This window comes from Halichoerus grypus, chromosome 1 (genome assembly GCF_964656455.1).
Source record: "Halichoerus grypus chromosome 1, mHalGry1.hap1.1, whole genome shotgun sequence".
Lineage (NCBI taxonomy): Eukaryota > Metazoa > Chordata > Mammalia > Carnivora > Phocidae > Halichoerus > Halichoerus grypus.
The window spans coordinates 123,120,654-123,133,875 of NC_135712.1; the positions used below are offsets into that span (position 1 = coordinate 123,120,654).

General features: G+C 38.5%; 1 protein-coding gene across 7 annotated transcripts in view; it reads right to left on the minus strand.

Annotated features, from left to right (window-relative positions):
• The window catches only part of PCCB (propionyl-CoA carboxylase subunit beta), a 99,734-nt gene that overhangs the window by 9,019 nt on the left and 77,493 nt on the right, over window positions 1–13,222 (minus strand). For 3 of the 7 annotated variants that reach the window (XM_078071614.1, XM_078071610.1, XM_078071599.1), the window contains 2 exons: window positions 6,944–7,067; window positions 5,983–6,138 (listed from right to left, as the gene is read on the minus strand). In XM_078071614.1, coding sequence (XP_077927740.1) covers window positions 5,983–6,138; window positions 6,944–7,067 — 280 coding nt within the window. The remainder of the gene's footprint in view (window positions 1–5,982; window positions 6,139–6,943; window positions 7,068–13,222) is intronic. The other 4 variants (XM_036120524.2, XM_078071618.1, XM_036120522.2 and 1 more) reach the window with 2 other exon arrangements.

Below are 13,222 nucleotides of genomic sequence, written 5' to 3' on the forward strand. Positions count from 1 at the left end.
AGAGACAGAGAACACGAGAGAGCACAAGCACAAGTTGGAGGGGAGAGCAGAGAGGGAGAAGCAGGCTCCCCGCAGAGCAGGGAGCCCAGCATAGGACTCGACCCCAGGACCCTGGGATCATGACCTGAGCTGAAGGCAGACGCTTAACCAACTAAGCCACCCAGATGCCCCTAGACAAAGACTTTAAAATAACTGTCTTAAATATGGCCAAAGACGCAAAGAAAAACATGAACAAAGATATTTAAAAATCAGAAAACAATGTATGAACAAAATGAGAATATCAAAAAGAAAGAAATCATAAAAAGGAACCAAACAAATTCTGGGGCTGAAAACTACCATAATTGGAAAAAAAAAAAATCATTACAGGGGTTCAATAGCAGATTTGAGAAAACAGAAGAAAGGATCAGGAAACCTGAAGATAATTTAAATTATCCAGTCTGAGCAAAAAGAAAAGAAAAAATGAAGTTAATAGAAACTAAGAGACCTATGAAATACCATCATTTGAACCAACATATGCAGCAAGGCAACACCAGAGGGAGGAGAAAGAGAAAAAAGGGACAGAGATTATTTGAAGAAATAATGTCCAGAAACTTCCCAAATTTGATGTAAAACATGAAGCGACAAATCCAAGAAACTAAGTAGAATAAACACAAACAGACCCCCCACTGAGCCACATTATCAAATTACTAAAAGATAAAGACAGAATCTTGACAGTAGCAAGACAGAAGTGACTCACCATATACAAGAGATCCTCAGTAAGATTATCAATTGATTTCTGAGTAGAAAAACCATGAAGGCCAAAAGACAATGGGATGACTTAGAGCACTGAAAGAATAAAACTGTCAACCAAGAACTCCATGTTTGGCAAACTGTCCTTGAAAAATGAGGGACAAAGTAAGACATTCCAAGATCAAAGCTGAAGAGTTCATTACCACTAGGCCTCCCCTACAAGAAATGGTAAAGGGAATCCTTCAGGTTGAAATGAAAAAAATACTAGACAGTACCACACAACTGTATGAAGAAATAAAGATCTCTAGTAAAGGTAACTACATGGGGAAATGTAAAAGCCAGTATTATATATATATATTTTTAAGATTTTATTTATTTATTTGACAGAGAGAGAGCGAAAACAAGCAGGGGTAGATGCAGGCAGAGGGAGAGGAAGCAGCAGGCTCCCCAGGGAGCAGGGAGCCCAACATAGAGCTCGATCCCAGGACCCTGACATCATGACCCAAGCCAAAGACAGACACTTAGCCAACTGAGCCAGTCAGGCACTCCACATTTTTGATTTGTAATACCATTTTTTTTATTTCTTATGTGATTTAAAAAACAAATGCAGCCCAGAAAGTTTTACTGGTGAATTCTCCAAAACATTTAAGAAATTATACCAATTCTCTACAATCTCTCCCAGAAGACAGAATCAGAGGGAATACTTCCTAAGTAACTCTATGAGGCCAGCATTACGCTATTACCAAAACCAAAGACATTACAAGAAAACTACAGACCAATGTCTCTCGTGAACACAGACATAAGAATCCTCAACAAAATATTAGCAAATCAAATCCAGCAATGTTATAAAAATAATTATATACCACTTCCAAGTGGGATTTATCACAGGTAGGCAGATTCAACGTTTGAAAATCAATTCATGTAATCCACTGCATCAACAGGCTAAAGAAGAAAAATCACACGAACATGTAAGTAGATAGAGAAAAAGCAATACTAGGACTACAAGGGCAACTTCTCAACTTGATAAAGATCATCTAACCAAAAATCTACAGCTAACATCATGCATAATGGTGAAAAACTAGAAGCTTTCCCACTAAGATCAGGTACAAGGCAAAAATGCCCCCTCTCCACTACTTTTCAAAACTGTACTGCAAGTCCTAGCTAATCCAATAAAACAAGAAAATATACAAAAGGTACACAGACTGGGAAGGAAGAAATCAAACTGTCTTTGTTCACAGATAACCTAATAATCTATGTAGAAAATCCTAAAGAATTGCAAAAACACTGCTGAAACTAATAAGCAATTACAACAAGGTTGCAGGATACAAAGTTAATAAACAAAAGTTAATCACTTTCCTATATACCAGTAGTGAATTTGAAACTAAGAACACAATACCATTTACATTAGCACTCACTAACCAAAAAAGAAATACAGAGGCATAAATCTAATAAAACACATTATAAGATCTATATGAGGAAGACTATACAACTCTGATGAACAAAATGGAAGAATCAAATAAATGGAGACATATTCCATGTTTATGGATAGGAAGACTCAATATCATCAAGAGGTCAGGTATTTCCAACTTGATCTCTAGATATAACACTATTCCAATCAAAATCCCAACAAGTTATTGAGTGGATGTTGACAGGCTGATTCTAAAGAGTATATTGAGGGGCAAAAACCCCAGAACAGCCAACACAATATTGAAGGACGAAATATAGTTGAAGGACTGACAGTACCTAACTGCAAGACTTACTATAAAGCTAAGTAATCAAGATGTGTGGTACTGGTGAAGGAACAAACAAATAGATCAATGGAACAGAACAGAGAAACCAGAAGTAGACCCACATAAATGTAATCAACTGATCTTTGACCAAAAAAAATAAAAATAAAAAAACAAAGGCAATACAATGGAAGAAAGATCATTTTTCAACGAATAGTGCTGGAACAACTTGACGTCCACAAGCAAAAGAATTAATCTAGACACAGACCTTACACTTTTTATGAAAATTAACTCAAAATGGATCCAGAGACCTGAATATAAAACACAAAACTCTAAAACGCCTAGAAGATAACATAGGAGAAAAACAAATAACCTTGGGTATGGTGGTATCTTTCTACCAAAGGCATGATCTATGAAAAAAATAACTGATAAGTTGACCTCATTATAATTAAAAACTTCTGCTCTGCAAATGACACTTTCTAGAGAAATGAAAAGATAACCACAGTCTGGGAGAAAGTATTTGCAAAATATACATGTGATAAAGGAACTGCTATCTAATGTATACAGAAAGCTCTTAAAACTCAACAATAAGAAAACCTGATTAAGGGGCGCCTGGGTGGCTCAGTCGGTTAAGCATCTGCCTTCAGCTCGGGTCACAATCCCGGGGTCCTGGGAACGAGCCCCGCATCGGGCTCCCTGCTCAGTGGGAAGCCTGCTTCTCCCTCTCCCACTCCCCCTGCTTGTGTTCCCCACTCTCACTGTGTCTCTGTCAAATAAATAAAATCTTAAAAAAAAAAAAAAAAAGAAAGAAAAGAAAAAGAAAACCTGATTTTAAAAATGAGCTAAAGATAAAAAAGGGGGGGGGAGGGACTAAAGATCTGAACAGACACCTCACCAAAGGAAACAAAAACATACAGATGGCAAATGAGCACATGATAAGATGCTCCACATCATGTCATCAGAGAAATGCCAATTAAAATGAGATACATCAATGAGATACACACATATATCTATGAGATACATACACAACTATGAGAATGGCCAAAATCCAGAACACTGACTGACAAGACCAAATCCTGGTGAGAATGCAGAACAAGAGAAACTCCTGGTGTGTCAATGTACATTCATCAGTTGTAACAAATTTACCCCTCTGGTTCCGCATATTGATAGTGATGTAAGCTGTGCATGTGTGATAGCAGAGCATACTATATGGGAACTCTGTAGTCTTCACTTAATTTTTCTGTGAAACTAAAGAGCTCCAAAAAATAAAATTTATTTTATAAAAAGGATTATATACCATGACCAAGTCGGATATACTCCAGTAATGCAGAAGTGGTTCAACATACAAAATATCAATCAATATAACACACCACATTAATAGAATGAAGGACAAAAACTACACTATCATTTCAAATGTCACAGAAAAAGGATTTGACAAAATCTATCAACCTTTCAAGATTAAAAAAAACAACACTCAGAAAACTAGGAAAGAAGGAAATTTTCTCACAACGAGGAAGGGCATTTATGAAAAACCCATAGTTAACATATTCAGTGGTGAAAGACAAAGTTCTCCCCCTAAGATCAGGAACAAAATAAGGATGCCTGCTTTCACCAATGCTATTCAACAGTGTGCTGGATATTCTAGTCAGAGTAACTAGACAAGAAAAAAATAGTCAAAGGTATCCAAATTGGAGAGAGAGTAAAAATACCTTTTTTGTAAAAAAATATGATCCTATATAATATCCCAGAGAATCCACAAGAAGGCTAGTAAAGCTAATAAGCTCTGCAAAGTTGCAGGTTGCATGATCAACAAACAAAAATCAGTTGTGTAGTTGTCTTTCTAATAACGAACAATCCAAAAAGGAAATCGAGAAAGCAATTCCATTTATAATAGTATCTAAGAGAATAAAACATGTAAGAGTAAATTTAACCAAGAGGTGAAAGACTTGTACACTAAAGACTACAAAACATTACTGAAAGAAATAAAAGACCAAAATAAATGGAAAGATACCCTATGCTCACAGGTCGAAACATCTTACTACCTAAAGTGATCTGCAGATTCAATGCAATCTCTATCAAAATTCCAACATCCTTTTTTTGCAGAAATCTAAAAGCCAATCTTCAAATTCATATGGAACTGCAAGGATCCCAAAAAGCCAAACCAATCTTTAAAAACAACTTGAGAAGGCTCACAGTTCTCAATATTAAAACCTACTACACGAAACTACAGTAATGAAAACCAGCATGTGGATAAACCTAAACAGACCAATTAAATACTATTAAGAGTCCAGGAAAAAACCCACACATCTACAGCCCACTGATTTTCGACAAGGATACCAAGATATTCAATAGGGAAGAACAATCTGTTCAACAAATGGGTGCTGGGATAACTGGATTTCTACATCAAAAGAATAAAGTTGGACCCTTAACTCACATCATATGTAAAAATTTACTCAAAATTGATCAAAACAAAATGTAAAAGCTAAAAGCATAAAATTCCTAAAAGAAAACATAGGGAGAAAGCTTCATGACACTGGACTTGTCAACAGGTACCCTGCCAAGCACAAACAACAACAAAGATATATTGGACTTCATCAAATTTTAAAATTTTTGTACACCAAATGACATTATCAAGAAAGTGAAAAGACAAACTACAGAATGGGAGGAAATATTTGCAAATCATATAGCTGATAAGGCTTTAATATCCAAAATATAAAGCACTCCAACAATTCAACAACAAGAAACAAATAATTAAAAATGCACAAAGGAGGGGCGCCTGGGTGGCTCAGTCGGTTAGGCGGCTGCCTTTGGCTCAGGTCATGATCCCAGAGTCCTGGGATCGAGCCATCAGGCTCCTTGCTCAGCAGGGAGCCTGCTTCTCCCTATGCCTCTGTCACTCCCCCTGCTTGTGCTCGCTCTCTCTCATTCTCTCTCTCTGTCAAATAAAAAAAATTAAAAATGCACAAAGGAATCTAATAGATATTTCTCCAAAGAAGACGTACAAATGGCCAATAAGCACATGAAAAGATGCTCAACATCACTAATTATTAGGGAAATTTAAATGAAAATTACCCATTAGGATAGCTATTTATCAAAACATAGCAGAAAATAAGTGCTGGAGACAGTGAGACGTAACTGGAACCCCATGCATTGCTAGTGAGAATGTAAAACAGCGCAGTCACTGTGGAAAACAGTACGGTGTTTCCTCAAAGTAAACATAAAACTACCATATGACTCAATAATTCCACTCCTAGGTGGATACCCAAAAGAACTGAAAAAGGAGATTCAGATAGATACTTGCATACCGATGTTTATTGCAGCATTAGTCACAACAGCCAAAAGCTGGAAACAAACCAAGTGTCCATCACAGATGAATGTGGTATACACGTACAATGGACTATTACTTAGCTGTGAAAAGTTAAAATGAAGTTCTGATATATGCTACCACATTGATGAACCTTGAAAACATTATGCTAAGTAAAATAAATTAGACACAAAAAGACAACTACAACATGATTCCACTTACATGGGATACCTAGAATAGGTAAATTCATAGAGAGGAGATTTACAACAACATCTATCGGAGTTTCTTCTCTGGCGATGGAGGGCTCCTCTGAGGAAAAGGCATTATCAAGGTGTGTCGGTAAGGTGGAAAGGGAGTCTTTTTCTACTTGAAAAATTTCTGGAAGATAGTGGTAATGGCTGCAAACAGTGTGAATGTAATTAATGCCACTACATTATACCCTTAAAATTGGTTAAAAAGGCAAACTTTATGTTATTTATACACACAATTTTTTTTACCGTGATAAAAAATATTGTTAAAAAAAAAATACACTTTTTTCTAAAGACAAGGTAAAATTGCCATGACAGAAACAAAAGATGAAGCTGGGCCAATAAGGGCGGGCGTATTTCTCCTACACAGGGATTCAAAACAAACCTAAGAAGGAAAATAGGAGAAAAGCAGTGTCTACAGTCCCCATGCCACACGTACCCAGAGCACAGCCATGGACGAGTCCCCATGACCTGGCTGGCCGTAGCTCAGCTCTGGCCATCTCCCCAGAAGGCTGTGGGGCACAGACACGGGAAGGTGCTGTTAACTCATCACCCACCAACTGTGTCCTGGACACCCCTGAAGACAGTGGAGGTAAAATGATGGCTAGGACACCCTGCCCTCATGGAGCTTATAGTTTAGTGGGTGAGACATAAATTTAACCAGCAGGAGACAGAAAGCAGACCTCTGAAAAAGTAAAGACCTTCTGAACTCGAAAAAAGAAAGTTATCTGTAAGCCTTAAAAAAATTAAAGTATGAAAGAAGCATTTTGAGATATGAACATCAAAAGAGAAAAGAGCTTTTATAACAACATCGGAGTTTCTTCTCTGGCCATGGAAGGCTCCTCTGAGGAAAAGGCAGAAGGCAGACACTGTGAGCCCAGGCAGCCCCGGCCCCCAGCTGCCACCCGAGGTTGGTGAGAGCCTCTCCCGCCTACCTGAGGCCACCTTAGGTTGGTTGCCAACAATTCCAACGGTCCTCCCATTCATTCTTGCAAAACCAACAACGATGTTCTTGGCATAATTGGGCATGATCTCAAAAAATTCTCGCTCATCAACAACCTGCAGGGATAAATTTACACCTGAGCTCAAAATGATAAAGAATGAGATACAGCTACATTACAGAATGACAGAGCTGGAGAGCCCCCACCCACCGCGGGGTCTGCAAGGATGCAGGCATGGCAGTGCCTCCTCCCTGCTGGGGAGGAGAAATCAGTGCACCCTTTTTTAAAGGTTCTATTTGAATTTGGCATTATTTTACTCTTTTAACCTTATTTTGAAATCATTTCAAACTTACATAAAAATTTCCAGAACAGTAAAAAAAGTATATCTCCATTTAACATTTTACCACATACGTTTTACCGTTCCCTCTCTGTCCCCACCTACATCTCCTCTTTCCTATTTACATATATTTATATATATATAAATGTAAATTTATATATACACATATATATTTTTCTCTCTACATATGTACGTCTATGCACACAATTTTTCTCCTGAACTATTTGAGAGTAAGTTACAGACAAGATGCCTCTTTACTTCTAAGTACCTCAGTATGTACCTCCTAAGAACAAGGACATCTGCAGTGAGATTGTCAAAATCAGGAAACTAATACTACTAGCTACTATAAAACCTTGTTCAAATATTGCCAGTTATTCCAGTAACACTCTTTATAGCAACAAAAATCTGGTTCTAGAATCTAACCCAAGAGCAGCAGTTGCTTCTAGTAGTCACGTCACTTAGCCTGCTATAATTCCCCCCCCTCAGTCCTTTTCTTCATGATCATGACATCTTTGAAGACCACAGACTGGTCATTTGGTTATTTGCCTTCCATTTGGGTTTGAGGTTTCTTCATATTTAATGTCAGGGTAATCATTTTTGGCAGAGTATCACAAAAGTGACCCTCTCAGTAAATCACATCAAAAGGCACATAATGGGGGCACCTGGGTGGCTCAGTTTAGTGTCTGACTCTTGATCTCATCTCAGGTCTTGAACTCAGGATCATGGGTTCAAGCCCGGTGTTGGGCTCCACGCTGAGCATGGAGCCTACTTAAAAAAAGGGGAGGGGGTGCACATGTCAATTTGGCTATTAATGGTGGTGATATATGCAGGTTTCTCCCCTGTAAAATAAGTATACTGTGGGGAAATACTTAGAAATTATGTAAAAATCCTATTTTTCATCAAATTTTCACCCACTAGCTTTAGCATTCATGATTCTTACCTGACCCAATTATTGCCATGATAGCTGCCGAACGGGGATTTCCCTCACCCCATTTATTAGCTAGCATTCTACTATCAGAGAGCTCTCATCTTTCCCATTTATTTACATCATCCACAAGTATGAACTTAGGAATTCTTGTTTTATTATGTGGATTGTAATCTTTGCCATCATTATTTTATGTTTAAATTGCCCCATATTTGCCAGTGAGAGCTCATTCAAGGAGGGTCCTGTGCCACTTGATGTTTCTCCATTGCTCTTTGAGCACTATGTTACATTCTGGAATTACCTTACTTTCAGGTTCATCTTGTAATTTTTCTTGGCCCAAGCCCAGAATCAGCCATGTCTCCAAAGGGCTCAGATTCCTTGGGGGAGGTGGGGGGTAGGTGCAGGTAACCTTGCTTCTAAAAAGCTGTCCTAGAGGACAGAGCTAGGAAATCCACAGACACACACACACCCATTTCTAAAAGTAGTATGAAAACATTGAGTTCATATCCAATTCAACCATGGGATTCATTCTAATTTGCCCCTTACCATATTCACAACTCCTTTCTCCTACAGTAGATATTGGACTTCCATTATCCTCAAAATGAACTTTATTTAATCCTTAAATACAGAGTAACTGGTTTCAGAAAACCCCCTATTACTACAAACAAAACAAAAACTAAAATTCAGTCCCGCTTTATAACTATTTGTTGCTGGACTAAAGGTATATAGTCAAAATACTGTCTTTAAAAGTTATTCATTTGAAACACAGGTTCATTTGTTTTTATTCCATCTTAAAGGTTTTCCCTCAATCTTTTCTTTAATATGTAAACATTAACATAGATTAATGTCACTCCCTTCCACCCTAATTCTACTCACCCTGTCATTAATCTCATTTTCTGATTTATCTCTCATGTGTATATTACAGAAATGAGTAGATACATGTATATCTTTTTAATTCCCACTTCTGTCTAAGAAGGAAAGTAACCTACTACAAATACTCTTTAGCACTTCAGATTTCTTCACTTAACAATATATCCCGAGAATTGCTTCCTATCAGTTCATAGAGATCATGCTCGCTCTTTTTCCTGCCTAGGACTCTACTGTGTGGAGGTCCCAAAGTTTACTCAACTAATCTCCCATGTGTTGCTTACATTAAATTCAGGCTGCCTACATTATTTTGCAATTGCAAATAACACAACAGTAGTAACCTTGTACGTCTATAATTTTGGATGATGAGAAGTGTATCTTTAGTATAAATACCTGAAAGGTACACTGCTGGGTTCACATGTAAATAATACCCACTTAGTCTTACAAATTACCATATGCCCTTCCCAGCAATTTATGAGACAGTCTGCTTTGCCAGACTTACCAATGGAAAATGTTTTCAAGTTGTTAATTTTTTGCCAATCTGCCAGATGAGAAATGATGACTCAGTGTAATTTTAATTTGCATTTCTAACATAATGAGTCAAGTGGAAAATCTTTCCATATCTTTAAGGTCCATTTTATATATATTTTTGTGAGCTATCCATGGTTTCTGTCTGTTTTTCTATCAATTTTGGTCTTTACTTCCTCAATTTTTAGCAGTTTTTTTTAACATATTAAGGATATTAGTCTTTTTTTTTTCTTTTTTCAGATTTATTTGAAAGGCAAGATGGTGGAAGAGTAGGAGACCTAAATTTCATCTGGTCCCAGGAATTCAGCTAGATAGGTATCAAACCATTCTGAACACCTACAAACTGAACAGGAGACCGAAGAATAGTAGGAACTCTCTGAACAGAAAAGTGATCACTTTATAGAAGCAGGGACCCAACAAGCAGCAGATCCAGGGAGACACCCCTTCCTCCCCCGGGAAGAGTGGCGCAGGAGTGCACCGCAGGGATCTGATGGGTTTTAAGACTCCACACGGGGTCGTGAGCCAGAGATAGAAACGCTGGGTCACAGGCCGGGTGAGCACGGAGTCACAGAAAGACAGGGGGGCCTGAGTGCAGAGCTCCCAGATATCGGAGGGGGGAAGCCGGCTGCAAAGACAGAGCCGAGGAGTGGGCTCTCAGATCGGGGTTGCCATAACCCGTGATCCGCGGCACAGTCGGGCCACTGCTCTTCCAGCAGGGACCCAACCAGCGGCAGATCCGGGGAGACTCCCCTTCCTCCCCTGGGAGAAGTGGCGCGGGAGCGCACCGCAGGGATCTGCTGGGTTTGGAGACTGGAAACGGGGTCGGGTGCCAGAGACAGAAACTCTCGGTCACAGGCCATGTGAGCACAGAGTATGGCTGGAGACCGGGGAGACAGGAGTGATTGACTGCTTTTCTCTGGGGGCTCACTGAGGAGCGGGACCCCCAGTTCTTGGCTCCTCCGGGGCCGAGATTGGGAAGCCGATACTTTCACTCTTGTCCTCCAAAGCTGAATGGAAAGCTTGCAGGGAACGAAAGCTCCGGAGAGCAAACCTGAGCAGATTACTTAGCCCGGCCCCAGCAAGAGCGGTGCAATTCCGCCTCGGACAAAGACATTTGAGAACCAGGGCAACAGGCCCCTCCCCCAGAAGATCAGCAAGAACAGCCAGCCAAGACCAAGTTTATTGACCAAAGAGAATGGCAGAACTCCAGAGCTAGGGGAATACAGCACATAGAATTCATGGCCTTTTTTCCCATGATTCTGCAGTCTTTCAAAGTTAAGTTTTTTAATTTTCTTTTTTTTCTATTTTTTTAAATTTTTTTTTCCCTTTTTCAACCAACATCTTATCAATCCGTTTTTTTTAAATCTTTTTTAGGTTTCATTTTTAGAGTCATATTCTATCCCTTCATAGTAGTTAACCTTATTTTGGGTATATATATATATATATTTGGTATATATATATATATATATATATATATATATATATATATATATATAAGTTGTTCTCTCTTTAAAATTTTGGGATACAGTTTCTTCTAACAGACCAAATATACCCTAAATCTCTAGTGTATGGCTTTGTTCTAGTCTCCTGCCTGATCACATTCTCTCCCTTTTTTTTTTTAATTTCTCTTCCTTCTTTTTTCAACACCATCTTATCAATTCCTTTTATAAAATCTTTTTCAATATTCATGCTTATACTCATATTCTATCCCTTCATTGTATATACCCTTATTTTTGTACATAGAAGTTTTTCTTTAAACTTTTAGCGAGGCAGTTTCATCTAACAGACCAAAATACGCCCAAAATCTAGTGTGTGGCACTGATCTATTCACCAGCCTGATCATATTTGATAATATTTTTTTTTCTTTTTCTTTTTCCCTTTCTTCCCCTTTCTTTTCCTCCCTATTTCAGGTCTCTTCTGATTTCTTTAGTGTGTATTTTTCTGGGGTCGTTGTTACCCTGTTAGCATTTTGTTCTCTCATTCATCTATTCTCCTCTGGACAAAATGACAAGACGGAAAAAATCACCTCAAAAAAAAGAACAAGAGGCAGTACTGACTGCTAGGGACCTAATCAATACATTAGTAAGATGTCGGAACTAGAGTTCAGAATGACGATTATAAAGATACTAACTGAGCTTGAAAAAAGCATGGAAGATACCAGAGAATCACTTTCTGGAGAAATAAAAGAACTAAAATCTAACCAAGTCGAAATCAAAAAGGCTATTCATGAGGTGCAATCAAAAATGGAGGCTCTGACTGCTAGGATAAATGAAGCAGAAGAGGGAATTAGTGACATAGAAGACCAAACGATGGAGACCAAAGCAGCTGAGAAAAAGAGAGCTAAACACCTACTGGATCACGAGGACAGAATTCGAGAGATAAGTGATACCATAAGATGAAACATTAGAATAACTGGGATCCCAGAAGAAAAAGAAAGAGGGGGGCAGAAGGTATACTGGAGCAAATAATAGCAGAGAACTTCCCTAATTTGGGGAAGGAAACAGGCATCAAAATCCAGGAGGCACAGAGAACCCCCCTCAAAATCAATAAAAATAGGTCAACACCCCGACATCTAATAGTAAAACCAGTCTCAGAGACAAAGAGAAAATCCTGAAAGCAGCTCAGGACAAGAGGTCTGTAACCTACAACGGTAGAAACATTAGATTGACAGCAGACCTACCCACAGAGACCTGGCAGGCCAGAAAGGACCGGCATGATATATTCAGACCACTAAATGAGAAAAATATGCAGCCAAGAATACTATATCCAGTTAGGCTGTCACTGAAAATAGAAGGAGAGATAAAAAGCTTCCGGGACAAACAAAAACTAAAAGAATTTGCAAACATGAAACCAGCCCTACAAGAAACATTAGAAGGGGTCTTCTAAGCAAAGAGAGCCAAAAAGTAACATAGACCAGAAAGGAACAGAGACAACATACAGTAACAGTCACCTTACACTCAATACAATGGCACTAAATTCATATCTTTCAATAGTTACCCTGAATGTAAATGAGCTAAATGCCCCAATCAAAAGACACAGGCTATCAGATTGATTAAAAAACAAGACCCATGGATATGCTGTCTGCAAGAGACCCATTTTAGACCCAAAGACACCCCCAGATTGAAAGTGAGGGGGTGGAAAACCATTTACCATGCTAATGGACATCAAAAGAAAGCTGGGTGGCAATCCTTGTACCAGACAAATTAGATTTTAAATGAAAGACTATAATAAGAGATGAGGAAGGACATTACATCATAGTTAAAGAGTCTATCCAACAAGAAGATCTAACAATTGTGAATATCTATGCCTCTAACATGGGAGCGGCCAATTACAAAAACCAATTAATAACAAGATCAAAAAAACACATCAACAATACAATAATAGTAGGGGACTTTAACACCCCCCTCACTCAAATGGACAGATCATCTAAGCAAAAGATCAACAAGGAAATAAAGGCTCTAAATGACACACTGGACCAAATGGACTTCACAGATATATTCAGAACATTCCATCCCAAAGCAACAGAATACACATTCTTTTCTAGTCCCCATGGAACAATCTCCAGAATAGATCACATCCTAGGTCACAAATCAAGTCTCAACTGGTACCAAAAGAT